This window comes from Saccostrea echinata, unplaced genomic scaffold (genome assembly GCF_033153115.1).
Source record: "Saccostrea echinata isolate AGI-Se365-2 ecotype Australia unplaced genomic scaffold, CSIRO_AGI_Sech_v1 ptg000015l, whole genome shotgun sequence".
NCBI lineage: Eukaryota > Metazoa > Mollusca > Bivalvia > Ostreida > Ostreidae > Saccostrea > Saccostrea echinata.
Genome location: NW_026889764.1, coordinates 13,433,335 through 13,447,020, shown reverse-complemented (window position 1 = coordinate 13,447,020; position 13,686 = coordinate 13,433,335). Strand labels below are relative to the sequence as shown.

General features: G+C 34.0%; 1 protein-coding gene across 1 annotated transcript; it reads right to left on the bottom strand.

The window, feature by feature from the left end:
- Window positions 1-6,258: 6,258 nt before the first annotated feature.
- Window positions 6,259-13,478, bottom strand: LOC133187552 (large ribosomal subunit protein eL20-like). The gene is made up of 5 exons (XM_061322953.1): window positions 13,424-13,478; window positions 12,899-13,078; window positions 9,961-10,090; window positions 7,352-7,461; window positions 6,259-6,406 (listed from the first exon to the last, which is right to left on the bottom strand). Exons 1-5 carry the CDS (start codon window positions 13,439-13,441, stop codon window positions 6,314-6,316), a joined length of 531 nt encoding a protein of 176 aa, XP_061178937.1. The 5' UTR covers window positions 13,442-13,478; the 3' UTR covers window positions 6,259-6,313.
- Window positions 13,479-13,686: the final 208 nt, after the last annotated feature.

Below are 13,686 nucleotides of genomic sequence, written 5' to 3'. Positions count from 1 at the left end.
CTACGCAACTGTGTGATCGGCCCAAAATCGGCCCTGTGGCACAGAAGTGGTTAAACTATTCTCTTTCTAGACTTTGAGAAGAACATGTCCCTCTACGAATTGTTGTACACATATGCATCACTGTAAAAAATTAATATTTACCTTTCTAAACTATGTTTAATGCTTTATTTGATGAACTAAAAATAAGACATCTAATTATAAATGCCCAAATTGTAAAGTGAAATAAATTTAATTTACTGAAGCGTAACTTATTTAAGGGAAATACTTGTAAATAGTGATAGCACTTTCTGAAAGAATAAATTTTTATTTTTTACTTGTGTTTATGTTCTTTAATATGCTTGCCTTCATAATATAAGAAATCAAACAAAAAAAAAGGCTGAAATGCGGCGTTTGGCCAGTATTTAACCCTCTGGCTGCGACGTCAGTGTACAAAAAATAAACGTCACTGCGAGATTAAAACGACGTCACAATTTCTTTGACATTATTTTGCGGTATTTTTTTCAGGTTTACGCTCAGTGCGCTCAAATACAGGAAATTTATTGAATTTTTACATCAACAAAACTATGTGGGTTTAGAAATTCTTTACTTTTACATGTATATTTTGTCGCAATATTAGTCATAAAATTATTATGATATTTTAAAGATATTTTCGATAAATACCGATGATCGATTATGAAGAATGAATTCATAAAAATCAGAAGCGAATTAAAATAAGCTGAATAATCCTATAAACATTATCGATAGTTTGTTAAATATGTGCTAAATAATTAAGTAAAAATATAGTATATAGATCAACACAAGTATTTTTTCATTCTCCATCTTATTCTTCATTTGCATTCAAATTTCTTATTATGCGGTGTGATGCCTTCTAAAACATTTCGCTCAAAGTCCAAATTTACATGAAGCGTACCACGTTCTATTAATTTTGCTTCTGCAGCCGGCGTAGGTATTTCTATTCTTAAATTAAATAAAAAGCAAGCTAAATTCCTCCAAGAATGGTTCTCACTTAGAAAAAAATCATAACAAAAAACTTTGACCCTTGAATCTGTATTTAATTTATTGGAATTGATTCTATAGAAGTTGTATAAATATTTTATTTTGGCATTCATGTTGACTAAATGATTAAACGCATGTTAGGCTAATTGATTTATTTTTTAATTAATAAACCAGCAATTAGGAAAAAAGATCTACCATTGAACTGTTCAGTGTAAATCTTCTCTGTTAATTTGGCCAAACGGCCGACACGGTACCTTCCGGTGTGATGTTTTAGATTGACAGAAGTAAAAATTTCGGTTAAGAACATACAAATTACCGTTTTCTGAGAGACTGTAGGCAATCTGAATACATTTCCTTCGTCTAATATGGAAAAAACTCCCATATTCTTGACTGGCTTTCTTAATTTTTCATTGAAAATGACAGTTTACAAGATGGTTTTTCGTCTTGTTTACTTGCAAATTATGCCCCGGTACACCTTATTTGACCGCGCTATAGTTATAAAGCATCATAAAAGGAATTTATTTCTCAAGTTTGAGAAATCTGTAGGCTCTTTTCTGAATTCATTTACTAGATCTTGACCTTAAGATGTAATGTTTACCATGATATGTGGGATATTCTATAAACTAGCAAGAAGGGTGTTTTGTAAAGGAAGACTTCGGTTGACAAGGGCATTGTTTTCTCTCTTACTAAAAATAATTGCTTTTGCTTTTAAATTGGGTAATAGATCCTAGTTTAAACCCTTTTTTATGGATTACAAGCATAATGAATAAACATACATTTGACAAAGATTAAACGGGATTTGGAAACAAGTTAAAAGCATATTTATCCGTCTCCTTTTTAAAATTGGAGAATGAATGTCAAAATCATGAACACCTATATTTAGAACACGAGAGGACATCACCCACGACTATTTATCCGATTATAAATGCAAACCGTGCCCCTCCCCCCCCCCTTTTTTTTTTACATATCTGCTGGTTGCATTTATAATCTATGTGCATTTTTTTTTGGTGAAATATCAATGACTTAATTCATTTCACTGACAACGGGAGAGCAAGGGGATTACAAAATTATTACACACTTATTTGGTTCTTATCTATTTATTTTTAAAATGAAATTTTCACTCTTCTTTTTCTTAACAAACCCTGACTGTGTTCCTTTAAAATCGGAGTTAATTGTAATAGTATTCGGGTGGAAAATGAATTCCTTAAGTTTTGAAAGCGACTTTAATACTTTTATATTGAGATTAAAGAAGTCTTGAATTTTTTGAGGTAATGTTAATAGACAGAGAATTTTTGTATCACTTAGACTCTGCTCAGTTTTCTATGCGACTTTTTGGTAGGTACATACACTATAGTGCGATGTCACTGCGACTCTACCCAATATATATTTGAGCTCGATGACATTTACAAATAATTCCACAACAGAGTATTTGTGCATACATGTATTTACATCTGTTTCTGAAGTCTTTTAACATGATACCACGACAAAAAGTAAGATTCGCATAGTAGCTCTCATTCTTCGTAATTTATAGATTTTATGTAAGCTCAGATGGTTAATTATAGGAAATTCAGGTAATGCAAGTATTTACATGCCAAAAAATTAGCATTTTAAATCCAACCATAAATTATCAGTACATGAATATACAGAACATGTAAAATCTCTTGCTAAATGTTATCCTTTGAAAATGTACATGTAAAGTTCAGTAATGGACATGTGCGTTGGGTCATACCCAGCGGTCCCGAGCGAGGTATATGTTGCGATATCATTGCTATGGAGAAACAGAGAGAGAATACGAAACCTGCTTCTGGTCGTAACATCTTACCTGTAATATGCAGTATGCAGGCGCGGATCCAGGAATTTTTTCCAGGGGGGGGGGGGGGATCCACCCCAGTCAAAAAAAAAAAAATTCCAACCTAAAAATTTCTTGACAAGCAAAAAAAAAACCTAAATTCCTTTCCCCATCCAAAAAATTTCTTGACAAGCAAAAGAAACAAAACAAAAAAAAAAAAACAAACAAAAAAAAAAACAAAAACAAAAACACACAAGAAAAAACGTAAAATCAATTTCCAAAACGTGAAAAACACCTATTTCGTGGTGGTGATGGTGGGGTCCACGTTTTCTAGGGGGGGGGGGCAAAGTCATTTTTTATTTGCTTCAGTATATACTTTTAGTAACTCTGCAAATTCCAGGGGGGGGGGGGTTCCGGACCCCACCCCCAACCCCCCTCTAGATCCGCGCATAGCATGCACAGATGGATGGGTGGGTGGGGAGAGTCCGGAACCCCACCCCACCCCTGGAATTTGCGGGATCCTGGATACGCATCTGTGCAGGTGTTCTAAAAAAACCCCAGAGATTCATGTCTGTAATATTTCTTAATTTTAAGTGTATTTAAACTGTATTTAGCATCTGGCAATATATGGTTCCTCAAGTAGGATTTGGGGTCCTGTTGCGAAGATAGAACTTGCTCTGCACATCAATCTATTAAGAAAATATAGCAGGATCAGGTATGTGATAATTTCTTAAAATATTCGACGGGGGAGGGGGAGGGGGTTGTTATGTGGGTAAACGAGCGTATGTCGGGGAAATGGTTTGATAGTGTGCGAATAATAAAAATCATTCACACACCCTACATTTGTCTATATTGATGGCAAAGAAACTTCATCTTTGCTTTCGGATTCAAATCAAAATCAGAGACAAATTCGGGAGTATAATTCTTTCTTTGTTTTCTAATGTCGGACAGGTTAAGTAATAATGAAAAAACGATAAAAGTTTGTAATTTTTTAAAGAAGAAAATTACATTACTAAAAGATAAAGTTATTTTCTACCTGAACGTATGTGTGTGTGTGTGTGTGGGGGGGGGGGGGTTATTCTCATTTGATCTGTATAGGAAATGTTATAAAAAACATTTTATTACTATAACTTGACAATTTAAAAAAAAAACTATAATTGACTTTAACGTATGTTCTAATTTCACAGTTATAATAATATGAAAAAGTATTTTGATTGCGCATTTAAGAATTAACCACATGCATGGGAAAAAAATACACGTGAACATAATATAATGATTAAATAAATGTGTCACTGACTTATTTAACTTACATTTAAATGCAAATGCTTAAATAAATTATTCAATCTTTTTATAAAAAATGCTGTGAAAATGTAATAATACTAAAGAAAATCTCGATAAAAATAGAGAGAAATCACGCAATATTTATGACGTCGCCAGGGACATATATGTCCCTCCCGCAGCGAACGGTAAAAGGACATATGTGTCCTTCCCGCAGCCAGAGGGTTAAAATAAGAGTGGGAATACAGATTAACAAAATATATACATGTTTTCTATAGGTGGCCACAACATTTAATAGACATCACACGACTAAACTGCTAGATTGTATCGCTTTGAGCATTGCAACTGCAAGAGTGGGACAAATGCCAAAACGCTCTACATCATAATTCAAAGATATGGAAACCATCAATGTTGCAACCTCACTGGCCACCACCAGTAACCACAAACGGTGCGCAGTCATGCAGCTTGGAGCTAGAAAGTGTTCTCGGACAAGGTCATTTTGAGTTGATTTGACTCAAAGACATCCACAGATTCGGATACGTTGAGCAAAATGGCTTATTAACTTTACTTTTGCCGATTAGACAAATGCTCCTTATACAGATGAGGGAAAATATTGAGTGGTGCGTCAACAATTTTGTCTAGTGTAAATTAAATTCAAAGGTTATGAAATAGTTTCTGTTGTTTTTATTTTAATAGTGTTGATATTTGCAGAACTTTGATTTAACATACAATTCACTAGATGCTAACGTTATTTTTTTTTCTCTTTTTTATACCGAGGAACTAATATAAAAATGCATGTCTAAATACGCGCGCATCGTAGTTGCTAAGAGTTGCTCTAAATATAAACACATAATTCATATGTGAATGAAAGGGATTGAAGTATTATCTTAATAGTTTTAAGCGTTTTGAAAACATCACATACTTCGCTCAACTTGAAACAGAATATTCTCATACGACAGAAGTTATACATCGACGAAAATTATCAGGAAAAATGATTTTGTTTCTAATTATTTCTTTTATCACTGAATCTTCATAGGATTTAATTTTTTTTTCATTAAAAAAATAAGGAAGGAGATGAAAGGTTAAAATACTTAATGATGAAGAAGAGGTATAGCGCACTTAGTATACCAAATAGCATGCAATATCCCCGATTCATTGTATTCAATGCTGCATACTAGCTGTGGTGTCTAAGCCAAATTTAACGATATACTCAGTAATTGGGAACACGTATACATGTATATAAAATACCCAATAATTTTATCAGGTGTACAAGCTGATTATATATACAATATGTATATAATATGTACTCGATTCCATTGAAAAATAAGGAGGATCTGCATCAATATTTTTTAATGCATGACATTTAGTATCAACCTCTTAATTATCTGGTTTTTTTTTTTTGGTTTTTTTTTCAAGATTCAACTGTATTTCATCTGTAATTAACATTTTACAACAGATAAACTCTGAAAAGGAGAGGAGTTTTAATTTAAAACAATAGTCAATATAATATGTAAACGCAAACATATTCCCTAAATCATATAACTGAAAAATTCATAAAACATTGACACATAGATGTTTTGACAACGTTTTATCTATGTCGCACTTCATTACCCAGCTAACACAAAACAGAAGACACCACTGAGTTTGCCACATCTCTTTCATATTTAGATGTTTTAAAGACTATAGACATTGATGGCAAACTAACATCAGTGAATGTGTTCTGGCACAGAGAATGTAAAACAGTACCAAAGTTGATATTTTCATGTTTAAGGACATCATGAAGATAGGCGACAAAGAAATCAACAAAATTATTTCATAGCGGGGCAGATTCTGGCCAGAAAGACATTTAAAAAAAGGAAGTGATATCCTCGAGTTTATGGTAGGTGACAAATAGAATCTGAAGATATTTCATTAAAAAAATTGACATTTAAATGTGTTTATTTTGATGATTTGCATGCAATGCAATGTTTGTTTAGTGTATTTTTGGATTTAAATGGGGTAGAAAATTTTCTTTTCAGAGTCTGAAATGGGGATGGAATATTATTCTTGCTATGCTTTTCTCTTTTAGCCGTTCTGTTATCTTACTCCTACGAGTAAGAGCCTTGGTTAACAACTACGCTCCTTAGTCAAAAGTATCTTGCAGTGAACCTCTACCATGCTGGAGTACATGATACCTGAATGTACAACACTGACAGTTTAGTATATTTTTTTTATTTGTATGTACAGCACTGTCTCTAAAACACCACTGTTTTAGAACGTTAAGTGTGGCCGAGATGTTGTGAATCTTGGCTTGTGCAGTTTCCTGTTCAGTCTGTGAGTGAGAGGGAATCGGATCTTGCTGTTCTGTAAACAAAAACAAACAAATAAAAAATAAATATACAGGTATGGAAAACTGGAAAGCAATTTCTTTATAGATATCACAACTCCTGCTCTAAAAAAAATTCCTCAATATTCACGAAGTCAAGACAACAAAGTCTCTGAATTTACACTAGATAAGGATTAAGGAAACTGAATTATAGGTGTTTCTTTTCTTTCTTTACGCCTCAGCTAAATACAAAGTGTTATTTCAATTTTTTTTTAAATAATTTTTTTTTCTTTGGTATATATAGCAAAAAAGTTTTCAAGTTAATAATACAGGTAGGCCATGCATTATTTTATCTATAGAAAAATTAAATGAAGCTGTACTGTTGCCTGTAGCCATGACCAGTACATGTACTACTAAGACCACTCCCTCCCCTCAGGTAACCGTACGGTAAAAAAAAAAAAAATTGTCAACTCAGGGATTTTCCACTCCATTTTGGGAATGGGGCCCATGGAATTGGGAATTTCACAACATTTTATCACTTATTGGGAAATTTTATTGCATGGAGTTTTTCAAGAAATAAACACTTATGATGAATAAAATTGATCATTTACTCATTCAGAACTGTAGATCAGAGAATAGATCAATTATAATAAAGTTTTAGCCAAGTTTCTTAAAATTTTGTTCATTTCATTTAGATTTTAAACCTGTCCATGGTTTTTTTTTTACCAGAACTTTGATCATGTTAACTTTGTGGGTTCATTTTTGGGGAAAAGGGAGGGATTTTGCAATTGGGAATGGGGCCCATATTCAGCCCTACACGGGCAGTGGAAAATCCCTGCAGCTACCTGTAACTTCATTGTCTTTTCACTCAGTACTATATCTTCAGAATCATGCATGATTATCATCATCCTATTATGATTTTCAGATAAGCCTAACCAAGATTGATATTAACAATTGGTCAACAAACCCAGTTTATTACGTACATGGAACTGTTTGATGTTTGGTCGGCGTGTCTTTGATGCCGCCACCTCCTCCACTCTGATGATCTGGATCGTTGATGCTCTTGCTCTGTGACGGGCTCCCATATCCCGGTCTACAAAATAAAACAAGAGGCCCATGGGCCACAACGCTCACCTGAGTAACTTTGGCCTTGCTGTTCTTCACCTGATTTCCTACGTTGTTATACCTTTTGTGGCCCCGCCCTACCCCTGGGGGTCATGATTTGTACAATTTAGAATCTACACTACCCCAGGATGATACCACATAAGTTTCAGCTTTTCTGGCCCAGTGGTTTTTGAGAAGAAGATTTTTAAAGATTTCTACTATATATTTCAATGTAAAAATTGGATTCCCTGTTGTGGCCTGCCCTACCACCGAGGATCATGATTTGAACAATTTAGAATTTACACTACCCCAGGATGCTTCCACATAAGTTTCAGCTTTTCTGGCCAAGTGGTTCTTGAGAAGAAGATTTTTAAAGATTTTTCCTATATATTTCAATGTAAAACTTAGATTCCCTATTGTGGCCCCTCCCAACCCCTGGGGGTCATGATTTGAACAATTTAGAATCTACACTACCCCAGGATGCTTCCATATAAGTTTCAGCTTTTCTGGCCCAGTGGTTCTTGAGAAGAAGATTTTTAAAGATTTTTACTATTTAGTTCACTGTAAAACTTGGATTCCCTATTGTGGCCCCGCCCTACCCCTGGGGGTCATGATTTGAACAATTTAGAATCTACACTACCCCAGAATGCTTCCACATAAGTTTCAGCTTTTCTGGCTCAGTGGTTTTTGAGAAGAAGATTTTTAAAGATATTTTCTACATATTTCAATGTAAAACTTGGATTCCCTATTGTGACCCCGCCCTACCCCCGGGGGTCATGATTTGAACAATTTAGAATCTACACTACCCCAGGATGCTTCCACTTAAGTTTCAGCTTTTTTGGCCAAGTGGTTCTTGAGAAGAAGATTTTTAAAGATTTTTCCTATATATTTCAATGTAAAACTTAGATTCCCTATTGTGGCCCCGCCCAACCCCTGGGGGTCATGATTTGAACAATTTAGAATCTACACTACCCCAGGATGCTTCCATATAAGTTTCAGCTTTTCTGGCCCAGTGGTTTTTGAGAAGAAGATTTTTAAAGATTTTTCCTATATATTTCAAAGTAAAACTTGGATTCCCTATTCCGGCCCCGCCCTACCCCTGGGGGTCATGATTTGAACAATTTAGAATCTACACTACCCCAGAATGCTTCCACATAAGTTTCAGCTTTTCTGGCTCAGTGGTTTTTGAGAAGAAGATTTTTAAAGATATTTTCTACATATTTCAATGTAAAACTTGGATTCCCTATTGTGCCCCCGCCCTACCCCCCGGGGTCATGATTTGAACAATTTAGAATCTACACTACCCCAGAATGCTTCCACATAAGTTTCAGCTTTTCTGGCTCAGTGGTTTTTGAGAAGAAGATTTTTAAAGATATTTTCTACATATTTCAATGTAAAACTTGGATTCCCTATTGTGCCCCCGCCCTACCCCCCGGGGGTCATGATTTGAACAATTTAGAATCTACACTACCCCAGGATGCTTCCACATAAGTTTCAGCTTTTCTGGCCCAGTGGTTCTTGAGAAGAAGATTTTTTAATGACCCCACCCAATTTTTGTCTTTTCTTGATTATCTCCCCTTTGAAGGGGACTTGGCCCTTCATTTTTACAATTTAAACTCCCCTTCACCCAAGGATGTTTTGTACCAAGTTTGGTTAAAATTGGCCCAGTGGTTCTTGAGAAGAAGTTGAAAATGTGAAAAGTTTACAGACGGACGGACAGACAGACAGACGGACGGACGGACGACGGACAACGGGTGATCAGAAAAGCTCACTTGAGCTTTCAGCTCAGGTGAGCTAATAATTATCAATGTATTACATATTAAATAATTTACAGAACATGCAAAAAAAAAATTCCCAGTGGTTGCTTAACAAGAGTATTCCTAAATAAAGAAAAATAACCTGTCATTCAAATGTTATGCTTCACTTTGGATGAATAAATCAAATCAAACAAACACTTTTAAGTACATTTAATGTTATTGATGCTATTTAATTTGATGTGTTACATCTGATGAATGAATTGATCATTCGATTCAAAAGTGAAAGTACACTTTGTTATAAACAATATGTAGGTTTAAGACTCAAAATTTTCATGCCCTTTGGGCTTGTAAGTATGCATTTCCACATGCCCCTTCCAACTCTACTAGGTCCCAGACATTGGACTCCCAGAATTTGTCAAGGACTGAATAACTTGGAGACAATCTTTTCTATTTTATGGAATATAAGCTCTAAAACAAAGAAATCCCTTATCTTTCCACTTCAATTTTTGGGGGATTAACTTAAAAATGAGTTATCGCTCTTTAACTGAACTACAAATACTGCATTAATGACACTACTGTTGGAAAACTCATTTTATCTTTCCCTTTTAGATGTTTTCTGAATGCTATTTTCACCTCAATTCAAAATATTCATGACATTCAAGATATTAATGTTCTAGATACCCAAGTTCAGCTGTATGATATGTTTTTTGGATGACAGTCATTATACTTACAACACTGAGTCACAGCACCAGCCGCAGTCAGATCGCGATATTCACGGTACATATTGTGGATTCCGCTACGAGAGACGTATCTCAGCCAGATGCCAATATTCTTGATCACCAAGGGGTGCTTCTCGTACATCTAAAATTAAATTCAAAAATCTAATAATTTTGTAATGAATTTTTTTTTTCCCCTTACATGATAGAAATCTGAAATTAATGATGTATGAACCAGTGTTTTTCAGATCCAAGATTACAGCCTTTCCCCTTGGAAATGTGGTAATTTTTTCCCCTAAAATCAAGATATATTTAACTTTTTTTCTTAGATTTCAATGTTACTTTTTCCACCAATTGAACAAAAAAAAAATTTAAATTGCTTTTAAATCATGGGTGAAAAACACTGTGAACACTCAGCATCATAATAATAAGACTGTAGCTGATTTGAACCAGAAAGTATGAAAATTTATTTAGAACTGTAAACATTAACAATCTCGTTTACAAGTACACATGTATATTATTACAAAAGTTTTTCCTCAAAGTTTACTCTCCTTCATACAATAACATAGACAGATTATTTATCACATTTAAGGTGCACCAAAAAAAATCATTAAATTATTCCTGTTGTTCCATTTAATTAGATTATCTTTAATAAATAAAACTCAAAGAGGACTTAAGTAATAAAAGTATCTTTTATAAATGACTGTAGAAATATGAATATCCTTCATCAACATATCAAATACTCTATTCTTGTTTCTTTTATATAAATAAAATACTGTTTATACAAGAGTATATTCAGAGATTATTAATACTGGCAGCTTGCAAGATACTTAGCCAAGATAATTTACATCCTTACATACAGGTCACCTCAATTTTTTGGTCACATAATATTTCATTAAAGAGGCAGTGTATACTGTATTCAACCATGATTTGCATGTGAGAAACGTCTTCTTTAGTTTGTGAATACTGTATGTGTACATTGTACTTTAAAAAGCGGGCTTCATATTTTAGCGGCTTTGGCACAGAGAACGATGCGCTAAATTATAAATACCGCTAAGAAATCATTTATACATACAATGCATGTGTAGCGTTAATTCATGATTATGCCAACAACTCCATATCGAGTGATTGCGCTTAATTTTGAATAATTTAATTTTGTTTGTATTCTAGCCTCTGATTGGTTAATATCCAAAAAGGAACACAAATTATTTCTGTATAACCTGGTTTGGTATGGGGACCCCCCCCCCCCCCCCCGACAATCAGCTGAATCATCTGTATCCATACAATCCTCTCATTTCCAGTCCTCGGGATTCATGGAAAATTCCAGATTTAATAAATGTACCTTTAACTTCAAACAATAATCCGATCTTACCACATGTAAACAAACAACAAGGCTGCTAGGCCTATGTATCAGTTTTTACCTCCCCTTGCTTCCCATCACTTCCGTTACTAGGGTTGTATTATTGAGCGGCAAATTTGAACTAATAAAAAGCAACGAAATTTTACACCCATAGTTATTTAATGATTTTAAAATTAAATTATAAGGAATGACTCTAATACTTGGCCAATTTATTCGAGTATAACCTGGTTTGGGTCAGTTTACGCTGTTTTATAATCTGCTTCGAATTATTTGGCCAAGAATTAGAGGCATTCCTAAAATACGCCAATTTATGTACATGCACAGTATTTCTCGCCACAAACCAATGATTTTCTTGTGTATTTAAGTGTTTTCTCAGTCACAAAAATTTGTAGTGGCAGATTGATTTCAAAATCACGAATAAAAGATGTCCTGAATAATAGTTGGTTTACTGTACTGTCCTGGTGCTTACACCATGAGGTATACAGAAAGTATGTATAGTTGTCCATAGTGATGGGCCGATTGTCGCCGACGATCGATTGTCGGTCGTTAGGAGCTCTTCGATGCTACTAATCGATTACAAAATAAATGTCGCCGACATCGCTGACAAAAAATAATATTTTAATACTTTAATTTTATTACCAAATCCACGTGCAAAGGGTTTTAAAGTAGTGATGAATGTTTAAAATATCGAAGGTATGCATGCCATGTTGATATTTACCGCCATGATTGATTATAGGGTCAGACTAATAACAGAAAAATGGACAATATTAAGAGGTTTTACTATACACAGGAAAATATTAATAGTACAGATGATCTGTAAACGTTATTATAATCAGGAAAACGGGTCCAAATTCTGGATAACTACTTTTTAAACTTGAAATTCCAAGAAATAAATAAATTTTATGCAAGGTGGGACTAATATTCCCATTCAATATTTTTAATGAGAATTTTTTTTAAAATAAATTCCCATTCAATATATTTTTTTTAAAGTAAAGAAATCCTTTTTTCCACTTCATTAAAGGAAAAAATTAATAAACATATATGAATATAATTAATTAAATGATTTTTTGGGGTAAAATCTGAACTTAAATCTGAATAAGTTTAATTTTTTTATATTTATTTTATTTAAGTTAAAGATTCGATTATAAACGATTATTAATCGATTATGTGTAGCCGATTATTACCGATAATCGATTATGATTTTTTTCCGATTTCCCATCACTAGTTGTCCAACATAACACTCGTTCAAGCCAGTAATCACAGATAGACGAGGGATCTTATGTTGGTGTACATTTACTTTTTGGCAGATAAACACTTAATGGTAAGTACAACACCACCAACACTGTCATCTATCTGCCATCATCATAATAAGAAAATTGAAATAAAACTAATAATAATAGGCCTTAGGGATGAAAACCCCGAAAAATTCCTTCACACAGATACTTCCCACTGAAGCACAATTTCTATATTTTAGAGACATTGATGATTTGTCTATCTTGTTGAATGAATATTGTTAAGTACTTGCTTCAGTGAAAATAACTAATACTTATCCCATACTAACATGATTTTAAACAGTGTATATTGGATACTTGCCTCTCTGCATTGGAGAATTTCCCCCTGGGTCTTCTTCATTTTCTTCAGTTGTGACACAAAGTACCAAAACCTAGACTTAGCTGTACACTTGTCTGGGGCAAAAATTTTCATTTGGTACAGAGCAGGGGTACGGTCCCTTGGGCGAGGCATCATCCGCCCGACCACCTGGTACTCTTTCAACTGCGAAAAATAACCAAAACATCTTGAATTTCAAACTCGTTTTCAAAACATGCACACTCGTTTGCATACTGCACACACTATTCCTTTACTTTGTAATCTTGATCACAGAATTTATATCAAATCAAAAGTTCGAAGAAAAATGTATAACAACACATCCAGAACTTCATCACATGGCATTGCCCCCCCCCCTTTTTTTTCAAACTGTTTCTCTCAAATGAGTAATATTTTAAGTGAAAAAATATATAACCCACTGATGATTCTAGAGCAATGTTTACTTCTGCAATTAACAATACATAAAAAATTGACAAAAGGATCAATAAAAATATAAATTTAATTGAAAATTACATCTCCACGAGCTTTCATTATGGTGGACACGAGGAAAAGACCAATTCGCGTTTCTTCTCGCGCGAGCTCGCTGCAAAAGCGGAAGTAACAAATTCGATGCGCGGATCCAACTTTCTTCCCATGCATGTGGGCTGCGATGACATTTAATTCAAACCTGCATTAAGGACTAACCAAAGGGAACATTGGCATACATTTTTCATATAGAACAATTAATGTGATTAAAATTTTTTTAAAAAATTACATGTCTTTGATCGCTGAAAGAT